The 20,091-nt window shown below is 32.9% G+C and overlaps 2 protein-coding genes across 5 annotated transcripts in view; one reads left to right on the top strand and one right to left on the bottom strand.

The window, feature by feature from the left end:
- LOC139497213 (mRNA-capping enzyme-like) overlaps window positions 1-2,853 on the top strand; it is a 35,427-nt gene extending 32,574 nt beyond the window's left edge. For all 3 annotated transcript variants that reach the window (XM_071285334.1, XM_071285335.1, XM_071285333.1), the window contains 2 exons: window positions 1,518-1,641; window positions 2,590-2,853. In XM_071285334.1, the coding sequence (XP_071141435.1) occupies window positions 1,518-1,641; window positions 2,590-2,723 (258 nt within the window). In that variant the 3' untranslated portion in view covers window positions 2,724-2,853. The remainder of the gene's footprint in view (window positions 1-1,517; window positions 1,642-2,589) is intronic.
- Window positions 2,854-16,662: 13,809 nt separating this feature from the next.
- LOC139497216 (cholecystokinin receptor type A-like) lies at window positions 16,663-19,715 on the bottom strand. 2 transcript variants are annotated; one of them, XM_071285342.1, is made up of 2 exons: window positions 17,114-19,715; window positions 16,663-16,830 (listed from the first exon to the last, which is right to left on the bottom strand). In XM_071285342.1, exon 1 carries the CDS (start codon window positions 18,869-18,871, stop codon window positions 17,339-17,341), a length of 1,533 nt encoding a protein of 510 aa, XP_071141443.1. In that variant the 5' UTR covers window positions 18,872-19,715; the 3' UTR covers window positions 16,663-16,830; window positions 17,114-17,338. The 2 variants fall into 2 exon arrangements, with proteins under 2 accessions (XP_071141443.1, XP_071141441.1); XM_071285340.1 differs by having other exon boundaries at window positions 16,663-16,848; window positions 17,114-19,682.
- Window positions 19,716-20,091: the final 376 nt, after the last annotated feature.

The raw sequence follows: 20,091 nt of genomic DNA, 5'->3' as shown, positions 1-20,091 counted from the left end.
AAAAAGTAAACACTTCCTGAGTATGTTCGTAAATATGTTTAATCCTATGCCAACAGGGGAGATAATCTAATCCAGAATATTAATAGTTTTCCAATTGAGAATATGCTCCTTTAAAGTCACTGAAAAGATCCATGTAGTATAATGAAATTTTATGCTACCTTTTTGGAAAATGTTATTTCCTATGGTTTGTACTGAAACGAAATTATTTGATATGTATTGTTTACATGATTAGAAATAAAGAATTATGCTCTTATTTGATTTGACTTTTTTTTGGAAAGGAGGGGGTCCTATATAATACCGGTAACAATTGAAGATCTACCATTAAGACCTTATTATTCAAATAATAAGAAAAACATAAACATAAGACATATGAAATCCTGACTTCTTAATAGGCACATGAATGGGGCAGGATTAAATTACTTTAAGGTGTCAACCCTCCCCCTTTTTCTGCCCCTCCATAGTCTACAGGGATATTAAGTCTTACCCTTGACTATCTTTCTGTCCTTTCATTTGTCTTTCTGTCCATTTCATTTTCCTTTCCGCACTCTTATCCAAATTATAAAATATAAAACTCATACAAAATGCTAAAAACCAAAGCTCGCAGACAGAGTTTGTATATCGGCAGTGAGTCAATAAACTTTCTAGAGTAATGCCACTTTATAATTTGGATAAAATACTAAATTGTTCATTTCAGCACTCTATGTTTTCCTCATCCAAATTATATAAAACTCTTACACAATGTTAAAAACCAAAATTTACAGACAAAGTTTATATTTGACAAATGAGTCACTTACTGTTCTAGAGTTGTGCCTCTTTTTAAGGTAGATTCATGGTATACCGCCATCTTGGATTGTTCAATCACAGTACAAAATCGGTCAAGTTATTTGCCTAAATGTGCAAATTTGGAGATAGATTTGTAATTCAATGGTTAAAATGGTTTTCTATTTAATGAAAACTTGTTAATTAATCGTATTATTTAAAATATTTTAACAAATATCATTGTTTTTGGTTTAAAAATGATTTTGTTCAAATGAGCTATTTAAGGGGAGATAACTCTTTTAGTACAAAATTTATACTGGGCTAATTGGGAATTTTCTTTCTTTTTTTTTTGTTACAAGAAAAGAAGTTCAGTGACACCATGTTTTCTTTTTTATTTTCTTAAAACATATTATGAAACCTTTCTTCTCACAATTTATTTCAAAATTCTATAGAATGTTTTTTATGCACACTAATGTGTTTTTTCATAAACAAACTAACCAAATTTTGGCAATTTTCAACGACTCATAGCTTGAAAAATAGCACGGTGATCCATACTTTTTATTAAATTTTTGAAAAGAGCCAGTAAAATCTTCATCTTGGCAAGTTGAAAAAAAAATCTGTTTCAAAAAATATATACTTGTGATCTACTTTAACTTGAAAAATCGCTAAGCTTGAGCAGGGTTATTTCATGTCCTCAGACACATTCTTGTTTTATATAATCTCAATCAGTGGATAAAAGCAACATAAATATATTTCAGTACACAAAAGATCTGAAAGAAATGGATGGAAAAATTATTGAATGTTCATTTGATGGACAGCATTGGAAATTCATGAGACAAAGAACCGACAAATCATTTCCTAATAGCATTAAAACTGCTCAAGGTAAGAGATCTGTAGTGTTTTATGTAAGGAGAGTGTGAGCTAGAGAGATGATATGGATGGACATGACATTGAAATTTGTTAAAAAGACAAATCATTTATTGACTGTATCTAACTATTGAATGTTAGAGTTGTATAATATTGAAAATGAAAATGGGCAATGTGTCAGAGACAACAACCCGACCATAGAGCAGACATAGTGTTCATAACTTGGATTTTATGTGTTTATAGTATGATCTTGAAAGCTAACAATAATGGAAGAATGAAGTATGAAGAATAAAAAAAATAATTAATCCCTTATTGTTTATAATTATACATGTATTTCAAGAGATGAATTAGCATAGACAGTTGCAGCATGTCATATAAAATAGATATAAGAAAATATGGTATGAGTGCTAATGAGACAACTCTCCATCCAAGTCACAATCTGTAAAAGTAAACCATTATAGATCAAAGTACTGTATTCAACACAGAGCCTTGGCTCACACCAAACAGCAAGTTATGAAGTGCCCCCAAAATGACTAGTGTAAAACCAATAAAATGGGAAAACCAATGGTCTAATCTACTGGTATATAAAAAAATAAGAAACACTTATGAACCACATAAACAGACAACAACCACTGAACATCAGATTCCTGACTTAGGACAGGTTCAAACAATTGTAGCAGGATTAAACGTTTTAATGGATCCAAACTAAAATAGTATAACATCACAACAAAGAAAGACACACTATAAAATATCAATTGGAATGGCTTAACTCAATCAAAAAACGTAAATTAATACACATTAACACACAATGAACGAATAAATATGATCTGTGATACAATGTAAATACAAAGTTAATAAAAATAAGGGATGAATAATTAAAGTAAATGTATATTAAAAAATATGAATAAGCATAGACAGTTACAGCATATCATATAAAAGTAAACTTTTTCTGTTTTGTTTTAGGTGTCTGGGGAAGTATACAATCACCAGTGACAAAAGACATTTTATTTCAAGTTGTTGAAGTGGAGAGATTTGTGCCTCCCCAAAAACAACCAAGTGACCTAATGCCACCCCCTGCTAAATTACCACGTAGATGATAGTTGTCATGTGATTTTACCGTTGTCTAAAATGTTATTCAAGTGATGATATACAATGTCAACCTGGCAAAATGCCACAGCAGGCTGGACAGGATGTCGTCAAAATGCATAAATAAATGTTTACAATATAGATAATTTTCAATTAGAAAAGCCCATACAGGTTTGGTATAACTAGTACTGTAAATCCATTTATTTTCATGGGTTCCAATTTTCTTGGATCAAGGAAAACTTTCACTTTCGTTGGTTTGCCAAAATCTGCATATATTCTAGAGAAAATTTGTAATTCATAGGACCTTGTATTTCATAGGACCTTGTAATTCATAGGACCTTGTAATTCATAGGACCTTGTAATTCATAGGACCTTGTAATTCATAGGACCTTGTAAATCATAGGACCTTGTAATTCATTGGACCTTGTTATTCATAGGACCTTGTAATTTTATAGGACCTTGTAATTCATAGGACCTTGTAATTCGTAGGACCTTGTAATCCATAGGACCTTGTAATTCATAGGACCTTGTAATTCATAGGACCTTGTAAATCGTAGGACCTTGTAATTCATTGGACCTTGTAATTCATAGGACCTTGTAATTCATACGACCTTGTAATTCGTAGGACCTTGTAATTCATGGTTCCCGGGTAAGCATGAAATCCATGAAAATTGAAATTCAACAAATTATAGTGAATCTACAGTGTATATTCAGGATTCAAGTATCAAAATTAAAAAGATGGTGTTAAAAAGGGGTAGGCCGGTAAGGCCAGATTTTGGCCTCAAATTTCAGGTTCATCTATGGAAAGATTTTGAGCACTTTTTGAACAGTTTAATGTCTATTTCAGTTGATTCAATTAGTTTTTGTGCAAGTTTTTAACTGATTTAGTCATTAAATACGATCGGATTCAAGCTTAAATATGAGAAATCTATCAAAAATGGCAAAAAATGTCACTTTTCAGATAGTTTTTATCAAAAATGAAAGTGGCCGCATCCGTGTTCATTCTCAACCTTTATATATGTTTTGTATTATCATCAAATACAACTTACATTTCAATATTAAGAATGAACAAGAATGCGGCCACTTTCATTTAAGACAGAAACCGTCTAAAATTTAACTAAAATGCTAAAATTATGAAGATTTCAGTGATTTACAGATTAAGCATGACTTAATGATGCTAGTACCCGATATATGTGTATTGTATTGTCAAAAGCAGCCCATATTTATGTAGCAGAAGAATTATACTTTCTAATAAATAACTAAAAGTTTACATTTTAACAATTTTGTAAAGCTGCTATATTTTGGGGCCAAAAAAGGGCCTTACTGGACCTACTCCTTTTGCAGTAATGATTTATTGCTTATTGCTCTACAAATTATCTTGATTTTGTTCTTATTGGATTGCAAATATAACATTCACAGGTAAAAATATTAAGAAATTTTGCCATAATGATTAAGATATGGTCCCTACAAACTATTTTTAGAAAAATGGTAAAAAAAAATCATGAAGTAAATATGATGCAATGGTCGAAACAAGTTTGTTGATGCTATGAATCTGGTGTAGATTTGGACATATTTTTTTAAAAACTGTTAACTTATCTTAAATTCAAAATGACCAAATTGTGTAAAAAATATTCTGGCACCTTGGTAGTGAGTTACTTCAAACAGCAATATATAATCAACAACTGAGTCAACTTTAATTGTCCATATCCCTACAGGGAAAACTATAATCAATAAATAGAAACTATTTCCTGGAAAAATAATCATCAAGATAAGAGTTTCATAAAAGTCAACATAATCGAACTTGTAGGATGTATTTCTATTCTGTGTCATTTTCTCACCACATTAGCCATTGCTTTTATGTTCTCTCACCCCATATAGAATTTACATATTGTATTAGGTCACTAGCACACTGTATCTAATAATATCTTTGGCACAATATTAAAAACTGTATTGAAAGTGGCTCCTGATTTTAATGACACATTTTTAATCAGGTGAAGGATTCAAGCTCCTGAAAGCTTCTTGTTTGTTTATGTTTTCTTACTTTTGCCCTCAAAATTCAGGATGTTAATGTTGACGTTATTTACTTAGTTTGATTTTCCCCCCTGAATGTTTATGTGGTAGTTTTTGTCGAGCCTGCGACTTTAATTGCAGAAAGCTCGACATAGGGATAGTGATCCAGCTAACTTCTAAAAAGCTTTATATTTTAGAAGGTAGAAGACCTGGATGCTTCATACTTTGTATATGGAGGCCTCATGTTACGAAGTTTCCATCAGTCACATGTCCAATGTCTTTGACCTCATTTTCATGGTTCAGTGACTACTTGAAAAAAAAGTTAAAATTTTTTGTAATGTTAAGTTCTCTCTTATTATAAGTAGTAGGATAACTATATTTGGTATGTGCGTACCTTGCAAGGTCCTCATGCCCGTGAGGTCAGTTTTCACTTGACCTCGACCTCATTTCATGGATCAGTGAACAAGGTTAAGTTTTGGTGGTCAAGTCCATATCTCAGATACCAAAAGCAATAGGTCTAGTATATTTGGTGTATGGAAGGACTGTAAGGTGTACATGGCCAATTGGCAGGTGTCATCTGACCTTTACCTCATTTTCATGGTTCAGTGGTTATAGTTAAGTTTTTATGTTTTGGTCTGTTTTGCTTATACTGAATGCAATTGGTCTACTATATTTGGTGTATGGAATGATTTTAAGGTGTACATGTCTAGCTGGTAGGTGTCATCTGACCTTGACCTTATTTTCATGGTTCAGTGGTCAAAGTTAAGTTTTTATACGACCGCAAATTTTGAAAAAATTTTCGTCGTATATTGCTATCACGTTGGCGTCGGCGTCGTCGTCGTCGTCGTCGTCGTCCGGCGTCCGAATACTTTTAGTTTTCGCACTCTAACTTTAGTAAAAGTGAATAGAAATCTATGAAATTTTAACACAAGGTTTATGACCATAAAAGGAAGGTTGGTATTGATTTTGGGAGTTTTGGTCCCAACATTTTAGGAATAAGGGGCCAGAAAGGGCCCAAATAAGCATTTTCTTGGTTTTCGCACCATAACTTTAGTTTAAGTTAATAGAAATCTATGAAATTTTGACACAAGGTTTATGACCACAAAAGAAAGATTGGGATTGATTTTGGGAGTTTTGGTTTCAATAGTTTAGGAATAAGGGGCCAATAAAGGGCCCAAATAAGCATTTTTCTTGGTTTTTGCACAATAACCTTAGGTTAAGTAAATGGAAATCTATGAAATTTAAACACAATGTTTATGACCACAAAAGGAAGGTTGGTATTGATTTTGGGAGTTTAGGACCCAACAGATTAGGAATTAGGGGCCAAAAAGGGACCCAAATAAGCATTTTTCTTGGTTTTCGCACTATAATGTTAGTATAAGTAAATACAAATCTATGAAATTTAAACACAAGGCTTATGACCATAAAAGGAAGGTTGGTATTGATTTTGGGAGTTTTGGTCCCAACAGTTTAGGAAAAAGGGGCCCAAAGGGTCCAAAATTAAACTTTGTTTGATTTCATCAAAATTGAATAATTGGGGTTCTTTGATATGCCGAATCTAACTGTATATGTAGATTCTCAACTTTTGGTCCCGTTTTCAAATTGGTCTACATTAAGGTCCAAAGGGTCCAAAATTAAACTTAGTTTGATTTTGACAAAAAATGAATCGGTTGGGTTCTTTGATATGTTGAATCTAAAAATGTACTTAGATTCTTGATTATTGAAGTTTTTTTGGTCCAGTTTTCAAATTGGTCTACATTAAGGTCCAAAGGGTCCAAAATTAAACTTTGTTTGATTTCATCAAAAATTGAATCCTTGGGGTTCTTTGATATGCCAAATCTAACTGTGTATGTAGATTCTTCATTTTTGGTCCTGTTTTCAAATTTCAAATTCTACATTAAAGTCCAAAGGGTCCAAAATTAAACTAAGTTTGATTTTAACAAAAATTGAATTCTTGGGCCTCTTTGATATGCTGAATCTAAACATGTACTTAGATTTTTGATTATGGGCCCAGTTTTCAAGTTGGTCCAAATCAGGATCTAAAATTATTATATTAAGTATTGTGCAATAGCAAGTCTTTTCAATTGCACAGTATTGTGCAATGGCAAGAAATATCTAATTGCACAATATTGTGAAATAGCAAATTTTTTTTTAATTAGAGTTATCTTTCTTTGTCCAGAATAGTAAGCAAGAAATATCCTATTTGTGCAATAGCAAGAATTTTTTTAATTGGAGTTATCTTTCTTTGTCCAGAATCAACTTAAATCTTTGTTATATACAATATACAATGTATATACACTTTTTACTACCAACTGATAAATTTAAATAATCTTTACCATTCAGTGATAACAAGCAGTTTTTTTACATCTTAATATTTTATGATGTATTTAAATGAGTAGTTATTGTTGCAAACTCCATTAGAAATTTGAATTGATATCAGTTTTGAAAAAGGGAAACGGGGATGTGAAAAAAAAGGGGGGGGGGGGGGGTTAAATTTTTCTCATTTCAGATTTCATAAATAAAAAGAAAATTTCTTCAAACATTTTTGTGAGAGGATTAATATTCAACAGCATAGTGATTTGCTCAAAGGCAAAAAAAACCTTTTAAGTTCATTAGACCACATTCATTCTGTGTCAGAAACCTATGCTGTGTCAACTATTTAATTTTAGATTTAAAAAGTTTGAAGAAGAAATCTTTAATTGATTTGTAAAATCTTGGCATTTGTTTTGTGTAAAAAAAAACCATGTAATGTCAAAAATTTGATCACAATCCAAATTCAGAGCTGTATCATGCTTGAATGTTTTGTCCATACTTGCCCCAACTGTTCAGGGTTCGACCTCTGCGGTCGTATAAAGCTGCGCCCTGCGGAGCACCTGGTTGAGTTTTGGTCTATTTTTCTAATACAATAAGCAATAGGCCAACTATATTTGGTGTATGTAAATATTTTATGATCTATATGTCAGTTGTGCAGATTTTATTTGACCTTGACCTCATTCCGACAGTTCATTGCTCAGTGTTAAGTTTTTGTGGTTGGTTCTTTTTCTTAAACTATAAGCTATAGGTCAACTATATTTGTTGTATGGCAGAATTGTTAGCTGTACGTGTCTGCCTGTCATGGTTTATCATTTTTATCTGACCTTGACATCATTTTCATGGTTCATTGATCAATGTTTGGTTTTCTTGGTTAATGTTAAGTTTATGTGACAGTTGTAATAAAGCTTTACATTTAGGACTATCAACTTAAAAACAATGATTAGTAAAGAAGGCGAGACATTTCAGTGTGTGCACTCTTGTTTAATCTGTGGATTATCTCCCTCTGAATGTTTATGTTGAAGTTATTTTATTAATTTGATTATCTCCTCCTGAATGTTTATGTTGAAGTTATTTAATCTGTGATTATCTCCCCTGAATGTTCATGTTGAAATTATTAAATCTGTTTGATTATCTCACCCTGAATGTTTATGTTGAAGTGTTTTATATGTTTGATTATCTCCCCCTGAATTATTATGTTGAAGTGTTTTATATGTTTGATTATCTCCCCCTGAATTATTATGTTGAAATATTTTATATGTATGATTATCTCCACCTGAATGTAAATGTTAATTATGAAGTGCGTTCATTAATCCCCATATTGAAGGTTTATATTAATGTTAGTGTACTAACATCAGTTTGGTTAAATTTCTCCATTTTTCTTTTGTTTTAGTGACTTGATCTGTTTGGTTATACCCCCCCCCCCCACAATGCCCCTGAATGTTTTTTATTAAAGACAATGTGTGTATGCTTCTCTACAACTCTACACAAGAGACAAATATCACAGAAATTAACAACTGTATGTCATCATACGGGTCTTCAACTAGTGTTATATTTCTCATTTGCCGCAATAGTAATATCAGAGACATATAAATATATACATTATTAATTCGTATATTTTAACAAATTTGATTCGTTTAGGGATAGTCACATGTTAAACTATATTTTTGAAGGTAGAGAGAAAACGGCGGATAGCAAAAAGCATATTGACCGGCAAAAAGCATATTGCACGGTTATTTTTAGAATATCTAAAAACCGATATACTTTGTGACGTCATGTAATGAATTTCAGGAAATTGTTTAACGTTTTGAAAAAATGATATCTGTGATCGATTATTTGACGGAAAAAAAAAATTTCAAATACATAAGATGTCCAAAAAAAAGTAAATGAAATAACAACTAATATGTTGTTATTGTCAAGGGGACAATGTAATATCTATATAACGTTTCAACAAACCTAAATGACGATTTTGATACAAACATGGTCGGGAATTAATAATATATCAAATATAGCCTTTGTATGAGGTCAATACAGGATATATCGACCCAAAGAAGTATATCGACCTCGGACTTCATCCTCAGTCAATATACTTCTTTCAGGTCAATATATCCCTGTATCGACCTCATACAAAGGCTATATTTGTATAATGTCTCTGGTAATATATCAACTGTACGTCCGAGCTGGTATTACTGTTCATTGGTGGCTGCATCACTGAAGTTTGAAAGGGGGTCTTTCATTTCTGTATTCTTAAGTTTTACACTTTACTTTACTGAGTTGTTATCCATTTGTATGAGCCTGTTGCCCTTCATCTGACTTCTATCCTGCAAAACCCACACCAAGACTGTCAACATTCTCGTCATGTAACACCAGACGACTGATAAGGGGTCAGTGTCAGTGACCACTGTTGAGGCAACTGTATTGAAAACCCAAATCATGGCTTGATATGACCAATACTTTTAGATAAAAAAATGCATATGATACAATCCTTTAAATAGACAGGCAACAGACCCCAATTGATGAAAATAGCTCGGCCATGGCATTGTGCAAAAAAAAATAATATGACCTTGTTCTGATATTTTATTAACAAATTACATATTGATATATCACTATTATGTACATTTTTAAGTGGAATTGATGACTATAAGTGTGACCTATATTGGAGACATACTAGGTGCATACTAATAAGCGTAACCACAAGTCAGTCTCCCCGGAAGTCTAACTTCTTGTTTACTACGTCTGAGTGAGAGATAACACCTAAGTAGAGAGAATATTTAATATATGTCATCATCTTGTCACAGTTTTTGGTAGTTTTTACGACGATATTTATATTTTATTAAAAAAAAATATTTAACCTTTCTTTAGTAAAATATTGGTTATCTTTGAATTTTGTTTAAGAATATTTTACTCCAAATCTTAATCTTAAATAAACCATGCCTAATCTCCTAGACCTAACATTGGATTTTATATAGCAATTCATTTGATTGATGTTGGATCATCATTGCTCTTCAACTTTGTACTTGTTTGGCTTTATAAATATTCTGATCTGAGTGGACGAAACGCGCGTCTGGCCTATCAAATTATAATTCTGGTACCTTTGATAACTATAGTAACATGCAATAAGAAATTTCCAAAATATGTTAACAGTTCGAATAGGATCACGATAGTATAAAAGTTAATATCTAAAATAAAACATAGTTCACTTTACTATTTTGATATTTAAGAAATAGATACTGATAAACAATATGGAGAACATAAAAAGTGAAGCATGAATTGTATCGCCTCATGTGTGCAAAATGTGTGTCAAATAACTCACAATATTTAACTAAAAAGAAAAAGCATTAGCAATGGGAGATTCGTCATTGGACTTACGGACCCCGGGTCGTTGACTCTCCCCACGGACTGTCGAGACAGTATTCCTTCTACTATAGCTTTCAATACTAATACAAGGGTTCTTGACATGACCTTCCCCCTTCTCCAGAGCACTGCAGATAAATTTTCCCACAAATCCAGAGCTCTTCAGGTGGACATTTCCATACTCTCAGAGATTTCGAGATAAGTTCTTCCCCTAACACCCGAGCTCTTGAGGCTGAACCTGTTCCAGCTTCAAAAACTCTTAAGATAGCAATATTTTCATCTACTAGTAATCCGAAAGGTCTTGAGGCGGTATCTTTCAATGCCGTTAAAGTACTTTGGAATAAACCCCAAATTTAATGATCTTTAATCAATCCTTAGACTTTCGAGACCGGATCTTCCGCGGCCTGCTCTAAATCATTGATTGTGTAGTGTTATATATTTGTTAATCACTTAACCAAACGCAATCTGGATCATGAAATGATTTTTATCAAAGCATGTGGTTTATACTGGTACAACAAAACAGGAACAATTATTGACCTGATTGGTTTAAGTAACATATAAGTCACAAGAATGGGTCATCCCGATGTTCTGTCCCTCCATTAATAGTCCGACACTTAAATATATAGTCCGACATGGTATTAGTCCTGCAACTCAATAGTTCGACATGACATTAGTCCGATACACACGAAGTCCGTCATACCGCTAGTCTGACACCCTCAACAGTCCGACACCCCATTTTCCAACTTTAAGTCAATATGCAAATATTAACCCTAAAATTAAAATGATTGTCATAAAAGTTTGAGATTCGATGTGCTGTAAAACAGAGATTCAAATTTCCGTACACTTTCGTTCGAGAGAGTGTGTATATTAAAACAAAACTTTACGACAAAAGAGATGATTTCAGCTTTCCAATTGTGAACTTTTCATTTCTAAGTAGCAACATTCCAGCAACACCTGCATACGGGGTATATATCTCCCAATTGATACGATATTCCCGTGCTTGCATTTCCTATCATGATTTTCTTGATAGAGAGTTGCTGCTCACAAGGAAGCTATTATTAAAACGAAGAGTTCCAAATGGTGAAGTTGAAATCATCCCTTCGTAAATTTTACGGTTGCCATCACGAGTTGGTTGAACGTTATGGAATAATCGTTTCACAAATGATATCAGATATATTCCTTACGTCGTAACTACAATCCCCTTCCCTTTCATGAATATGACCTACAGAATTAGACCATTTACCAGATTTGTTATCTCATAAGCAACACGACAGGTGCCACATGTGGAGCAGGATCTGCTTACCCTTCTAGAGCACCTGAGATCACCCCTAGTTTTTGGTGGGGTTCGTGTTGCTTATTCTTTAGTTTTCTTTGTTGTGTCATGTGTAATATTGTTTGTGTGTTTGTCTTCTTTCATTTTTAGCCATGGCGTTGTCAGTTTATCTTCGATTTATGAGTTTGACTGTCCCTCTGGTATCTTTTGTCCCTCTTTTAAGAATTCAGACAGACAATGCAACATCATGGTAACCAATATACATTCAGGACTAGAACCAGCCGGAAGATTCTGTTATCAGTGCCACTTTAAACTAGCCTCTAGTTGTCGATACCTGTATCTTGGCATTGCACAAGGGCATGTTTGTCTCTGACTGTTTATGACGTCTTTACATTAAATCCATTGGATGTTGGATGTGTACGGATTGATAATTTAGTCTTAGATGCATGATTTTTTATTAGTTGTTAGTGGCTTTGAACTAGCTGTCAGTTAACTGCGAGTACTCTCAGATCTGTTCCTAGTGTCTTTTTGTTGTTGGGATGTACAAGTACCCGGCCACGTTCACTTGTATTTTTGTCCATCTGATGAGTTAAGCCTTTTTCAACTGATTGTTATGCAGTTAAGCTGCCTTATCGGAGCACCCTAGATTTGTGTTCTACCAAATAATGCTGAAATACGTGCCTCTATGGTCGAGTTGTTGTCGCTTTGACACATTCCCAATTTCCTTTCTCAGTTTTATCATTGTTATTATCTAGCTGGCTACTGTATTATATATAACTAATTGAACACTTTTTTAATTACTTTTAATTCTGTATTACAAAAATATGACCAGAAAAACCTTAAATGATCGTCGAATTACCCAAAAGTTTTAAAGGTGCACATAGGAAGTAGTGCTCATTAGGAATCCTTATGTAGTTTATTATCGCATGTGCTTTTGGCTTAGATGTCAAAGAACAATTGTATGAAATATTTAATCGCCGAAAATCTCTTAAGACAAGTAGTTTGCATTTCCCAAATGGCAAAAGTCGTAGGAATATTGTTTGTCGTCAATACGAAGTACAACTACGTCATGAGTCTATTATATAAGTTCAACTGTTCATAATGTTGGCGGCAATTTTAAATTGAAGATGCAATTTTCGTATCTTTTCAATTTGGAGGCAGGGGTTCAAATTAGCGGTGGTCCGAGGTCCGCTACCTTCCACTTTTGCAATCGGACTTTCGACTTGGTTTATACTAGCTACGCACGACGGACCTTTCACTTTGAAGAAAATAAAAAAAAATAACTTTCGCGGCAAACCTTTTCGTCAATCTCGTCAAGGTGTTTGTATCGGCTTTCATTTTTTTGTGGTTTGTTTTGTATTTGCGACTTTTTGTATTTCTTTTGTTCTTATAACGTGACTCTGTACTTTAAAAGATCCCGTCAGTATGATATTGTTCTATTTATATGTCATTATGATATATTTCTATTATGAATTACAATATACGTTGAACCACAAACGTCAAAATCATTCGATCGCGTAGTGGAATTAACTATTTTTGGATTCTTATAAATTCTATATATAACTTTTGGACTAGTTTTAATCTCGGTCTATTTCTTAAATTTATTCTTACATACTTTTGATTTTTTAACCCTGTATGCTAACATTCCCATGAAAATTTTAAAATTGTTTGTACGTACATTGAACGACAAATTTATGTGACGTATAAAATTTTGTGACGTCAGACACTCAAATCAATAAATGTGTTCGTAGAAAGTAGATGTTTTTGTGTTCTGTTAAATTGTCCCTTTTAAAATTGTTAAACGATGATGACTGATGTACCCATATTTTGACTATTATATTTATTGTGTCTGTTTATTTAACGCATCAATGTAAAAATATCGGAAATTGATGAGACTGTCATTAAAGTGAGAGGGTTAGCGCTATAGAACCAGGTTTAATCCACCATTTTCTACATTTGAAAATGCCTGTACCAAGTCAGGAATATGACTGTTTTTGTCCATTCGTTTTTGATGCGTTTTGTTATTTGATTTTGCCATGTGATTATGGACTTTCCCAATTGATCTTCCTCTAAGTTCAGTATTTTTGTGATTTTACTTTTCACCAAAGTCTCAAAATAAACGATCTCAAAACTTATTTTCGATATTATCATTCACGACAGTGATGTTCATTTTGTTCAACCGCTAGCTTTATACAGAAAATCGCGGACAAATAATGTGTAAATTCGAGTAAAATTGTATCTGACTGACGAAAACAACATTGAAAACATAATGACAATGGATGCCTTGAAGACAATTGCAATATCGGATCCGATACCGGAAGCGGATAAAATGTGTCAGATACCAATTAAAAGTCCCTATCTGTTCAACCACATTTTGCAATTTTCATAGCTTTCTAAATTTTTTATCTTAAGTTTAACCTCAAACCAGGTATGTCCTGAATCGTACAGGTATCACCTTTCTTTATGCCAATTTTCAACATACCTTTAAAGCCATATAAGAAAGAAGAGACCTTCTGAACTGATGTACCACTAAAAATAACCCTTTGTTTTCTTGAAATCTTAAATTAGTATACTATGGAGCGCATTAATCCTCAATTTTTAATGTCAACTCATAGACAAGTAAATTTGGGCTCAAAATGTCTTAATATATTTCTCTTTCACCAAAAAGTTTCATTTCTGCAAATTTGTTGAGTAGTTTAAGTAAACAATGACATCAAATGCACTATTTTTGTCCGAGTAGGCCTACTTTCAAATTTGAGGGAGTAATTGGTGGTGTTTCACCTAAGGATAACTCGGGGTTTTGGCGATCAACTACAAAAAAAATCTGGGAAGGTGACAAAATACATCTATACATGATTAGTGAATATAAACACTAGAATAAAAACCAAAAGATATATGTAAAAGAAAGAAAAAGCAGAACATATTTTATACAGACACTCAAAACTACTTTTTGACAAATTTTAATGTCAAAATCCAATACAATGTGATAGCTGGGAACAGTATATCTAACAATATTTATGTTTCTGGTCACAGTATAAATTTTCTGTATCAGTGATAAATGTTGATAATGCATGTAAGATGCTTTTAAAGTGTAAACATGTTACTGCAATTTTGAAGGGAACGTCTTTTCTCAATTTTGAAGGGTCAGTTTAAGTAGCAACTATATTATCTTATACCTGAATGTAAGCAAATCATATAATATAAAGGTGACGTCCTTAGGTCCACTCTACTCCCTCCTGTCTGATAACTTTTAAACGGATGAGATCCCCACCTCTCAACCATATACACTTATGTATGAGACTATATAACTAATCAAATGAAATGTATGGGAGTTCATGGGGTCACCCATCCCCTCCTGTTTGGGAACTTTGAAACGGTTGGGATCCCCAACCCTAAACCATATATATTCAAGTATGGGACAATATAACTAATATAACTAATCAAATGAAATATAGGAGGAGTCCCTGTGGTCACTCTACCCCCTTCTCTTTGATAACTTAGAAACGGATGAGATCCCAACACCTAAACCATACATATTCATGTATGGGACAATAAAACTAATCAAATGAAATATATGGGGAGTCCCTGGGGTCAACCTATTCGTTCCTGTTTGATAACTTTGAAACGGATGAGATCCCCACCATTACCCCTAAACTATAACCAACGTAAATTACCAACTTTAACAACTGCAATCATTGCGAACTTGTACCACTGCAGACTCACCATAAAAATATACATTGATATATGCATTGCTTTTCAAACCTTGATAACATATTAATTATTTGCCTTAATAATTAATTCATTAGGTCAACATAAATGTACAATATATGAATGTTTAATGTTGAAGCAACATTGCCACAGTTTTCATACTTTCGTTTGCCTTGGTTTTTGGTTAACTGCCTTCAGCGCTTCGACTTTAGTTGGTGCTTATGATGTACTGTTATACCACTGTCCCAGGTTAGGGGAGGGTTGGGATCCCGTTAACTTGTTAAACCCTGTCACATTATGTATGTATGTGCCTCTCCCAAGTCAGAAGCTTGTAATTCAGTGGTTGTCATATTACATATTTGTTTTTCGTTCATTTTTTTTTATATAAATATGGCTGTTAGTTTTTTCGTTTGAATTGGTTTACATTGTCATTTTGAGGCCTTTTATAGCTGACTTTGTGGTCTGGGCTTTGATCATTGTTGAAGGCCGTACGGTGACCCATAGTTGTTAATTTCTGTGTCATTTTGGTCGCTTGTGGAGAGTTATCAGTGGCAATCATACCACATCTTCTTTTTATATGGAATATATTCTGTTCATACTTTGAACGTCAAAATTATTTTATTTCTACCTGTGTGACGTTTACAACTGATATACGTCAAACGCACGATTCTACGCCAGAGTTAATGGCGACCTAACCATGTGCCTGTCAGGGTAGTAAAGAATCGGCCCCAGTACTTCAAATCTTTTCTTTATGTGTGTTTTTAACATACATAGATACTATCGTATAATAATTAAGTAAATGGATGCATGAGGTTGTAAAATTCGATATATATATTATGCCTTTATATGCTTCTTTGTTACATATTTGCCTCTTTGTATAGTGATTAAGATTATAACACAATGTTTACAGCTGTACCCCTATTTATTTTTTTACATTTTTATCTATTATGTCTTTTTGTTTTTTTAGACATCGTCGTAAATATAATGGATATGATGCGACTGTCATACAAGCGATAGGTTGAGCTATCTATAAAACCAGGTTAAATCTAAGAAAATGTCTGTACCAAGTCAAGAATAGGACAGTTGTTATCCATTCGTTTGATGTGTTTAAGCTTTTGATGTTGCCATTTAATAAGGGACTTACCTTTATGAGTTTAACTCGGAGTTCAGTATTTTTTGTGATTTTACTTTATATTACGATCAACACGTTAAATATTATTAACATTTGGGGATACATCAGTTTGAACAAGCATATTATATACAAACCATATCAAACTGAATTATAAAAAAGAGGGTTTTATATGTCTTTAAATATTGCTTTATTGAATATCGATGAAAGAATAGTTATACAGAAAAAAAAGTATGTATTAAAAATTACGAAAATTTAGATAATTCTGCAAAGTAACAAACTGAAGAAAAATTAAAACAACACGTTATAAATCTCATACGTCCGAAGCAATTTTCTGGATTTAAGGTGGTACCTAACACTACAGGGAGATAACTCTGTAAAGTCAGCTAAACGTTTTAATTACATTATGTTGTTAAGGGAATATTAAGCTTCTAAATGATCAAAATTAGTATTTGTCAAACTGCTATATAACCAGTGTATTTTTTCTGAAAAAAACGGTTGGTTCAAATTATTTGAAATTTTTATATTTTTGTCAAAGGGACAAAGTATATACTTTGTCAAAATTTTAAGAAATTGAAACGAGCCAAATTAATTTTAGTGAAGGTGTTGGGTACCACCTTAACTTCATCATTATAAATGAGGAACTCTCTAATCAGAATATTAGAAAGCCAAGGATGTATAAGAACCTAATTAGTTGATAAAATACGAACATAAATTAGTTTAATTAAATTCTTATCGTGCGAATGTAAGGATGACTGAATTAACGTCATGCAATTGCTCAGACAATTTTTGGTATACCTTTTGATATACATCTAGAATTTATATATATATTCACATGAATGTTACGAATGGAAGCTCTTTCGTCCAAACCGAGTAGATGCTTTACAATTTTTCATGTCATTAAATAGTCTGATAACCTCCTCTTTAAATTTGTGATCCAGGAACCAATAGATTATAGGATTTATCATACTGTTGATAAAGTATGTCCTCATAAGAAGATTGAAAAGGATAATCTCTGAAATGCTCATTTCGTCCCAAAATTCATCATTTAAACCGTTCACAATTTGTATACAAAGATAAGGGAGGAAACTTATAATAAATATTATTGTTATAACAAACAGCATGCCTGTTATTCTTAGAGTTCTCTTTTCTTTCTTTGTCACGTGATGTCTGTGGGATGATTTGTGGGACCGTGAAGACCCGTGATCCATTATAGAAGAATCATGTTCAGTACTTGAAGGTTCAGACATCAATCGCATTACTCTCCGGTTCTTCCTTTCTTTCTTTGGATCAGACGTTGTCGATCTATATGGTAAAGGTGAATCTTTTGGTGCCGTGACCAAGGAATTTGAATCAAATATTTGAACATTACCACCCTCTTTATTTTTTCCATAATGAGCAATCATAGGAGATCCGCGTTTAGCTTCATCTGTAATGACATTAAGTTGTATGATCGATGTGTTTGGCGTGCTTTGACTGGAACCGGATCTCTTTGATTCATGTGACGACTCATTAAATTTCCTACGTTTCCAAATTGTAACACCGACTTTGCTATAAAATCCGACTAGTATAAAAACGGATACGATAAAAATCAAGAAAGTGAAAGCATCGTAGATTAATGGGAAATAAGATTCGATATAATCATCTGAGACATAGCATTCCCTTCCTGTTATATTTGGATTCCTAGCGGTTGGGACTTCAGCAGTGCCATAAATTAGAAGCATTGGAATGGCAGAGATTATTGCTATAAGAACAGTCACCCAACTCATAATCTTTGACCCAATACCAGAAAGCTGCTTTTTAAACGGTCTACAAATTTTCCTGTACCGATCAATTGCGATCAGATCCAGTATGAATATAGATGCCAAGATCGTAAAGGTAAGAGCAAAACTTAGAACTTTGCAAGCGGTGTCCCATACAAACAGATAAGGATAAAGCATGTCTAAGATATGGTATGGCATCCCTAAAATACACGTGATCAAATCAAACGCAGCGAGACTCAGAATGAATATTCTTGATGTTGACCTTTTGAACCTGAACTTGTAGATATACAAGACAATAGTATTTCCAATAACACCCGTTATCATTAGAAGGATTAGATAAACGGTTATTGGCGTCAGCGCTTCAGCTTCGAATGTGTTTTCTATCTTCAGAAGGCGATTAATGTTCTCCTGGTCAAGGTTTGATGTCCGAATCACATCAGTAGAATTGTGCTGCTTAGTACTGTCAGACGTTACTATTAGATCTATAGTATCCGTCGTACTTTTCTGCATTGTTGTTTCTCTGAAAACGTCACCGAGACTACTTAAAACAGACTTCGTTGTTGTGAAAATTATCGTGTTAGTTGTCATAGTTGAAGTCTGTACAATGTTCATGAACCTATGATTCGGGTTCTATGGTCTTTAATAATTTTCAAAGTTAATGTTCTTCCAATGTCAATATACTTCCAATGTTAGTGTTCTTTTAAAGTAAATGTTCTTCCAAAGTTAATGTTCTTCCAATGTCAATGTACTTCCAATGGTAGTGTTCTTTTAAAGTAAATGTTTTTCCAAAGTTAATGTTCTTCCAATGTCAATGTACTTTCAATGCTAGTGTTCTTTTAAAGTAAATGTTCTTCCAAAGTTAATGTTCTTCCAATGTTAGTGTTCTTCACATGTTAATGTTCTTCCAATGTTAATGTTCTTCCAATGTTAATGTTCTTCCAATGTTAGTGTTCTTCCAATGTTAATGTTCTTCCAATGTTGATACACTTCCAATATCAATGTTCTTTCAATGTATAAGTATTTTATATCAAAAAACTCGTTTATTTCTCTATCTCTCTCCAATGGAAGTAAATCTTTATAATAGTTTTTTTTTAAATATATTTTGTAAGGTTTAAATATTTCCAATAAAACCTTTTCTTTCGCTAATATATTTACACCTTTGAAACTTGAAGGAATGCTATTTCGAAAACATGTTGAAACTATACACCGTTGCAGTTGATACAAATAAATTATTTCTGATAAATCATTATGCACTTTCAATTATTCATATCATACATTTGTTGTTCTAACTCAGCAAACTTTCCAATATTTGCCAACAAAATAGTGTATATTTTTCTCAAAATAAATATCTAAATATCTACTGCACAATAAACAGTCCTTTTCTTCTCAGTAAATAAAAACTGTTAAAGCTTATCTGTTTGTTTTTAGATTTACGTGTTGGCATAATTTATAAAACAGAGTTTGTTTGAGGAAACCACCGATGACATCTTTGTCGGTTGTTTTCTTACTTGATAATCACAGGAGAGGCTCAATGCCAAGAAACTTTATTTATTTGGTTTTAACTATAATCAGCTATAAACAAGAAAATGTATAAATAATGATGAGATAAAGTAAACATCAATGAGAAAGAAAACTTTTACTTTGTTGAGACATCATGCCAATGACGAAGGTATCTTTTACTTTGTTAAGATAACAACCCAATGACAAAGGTATCTTTTACTTTGTTGAGATAGCAACCCAATGACAAAGGTATCTTTTACTTTGTTGAGATAGCAACCCAATGACAAAGGTATCTTTTACTTTGTTGAGATAACAACCCAATGACAAAGGTA

Source organism: Mytilus edulis, chromosome 12 (assembly GCF_963676685.1).
Source record: "Mytilus edulis chromosome 12, xbMytEdul2.2, whole genome shotgun sequence".
Taxonomy (NCBI): Eukaryota; Metazoa; Mollusca; class Bivalvia; order Mytilida; family Mytilidae; genus Mytilus; species Mytilus edulis.
Note: the sequence above shows the minus strand (reverse complement) of the source record. Positions and strands in the feature narration are given on the sequence as shown.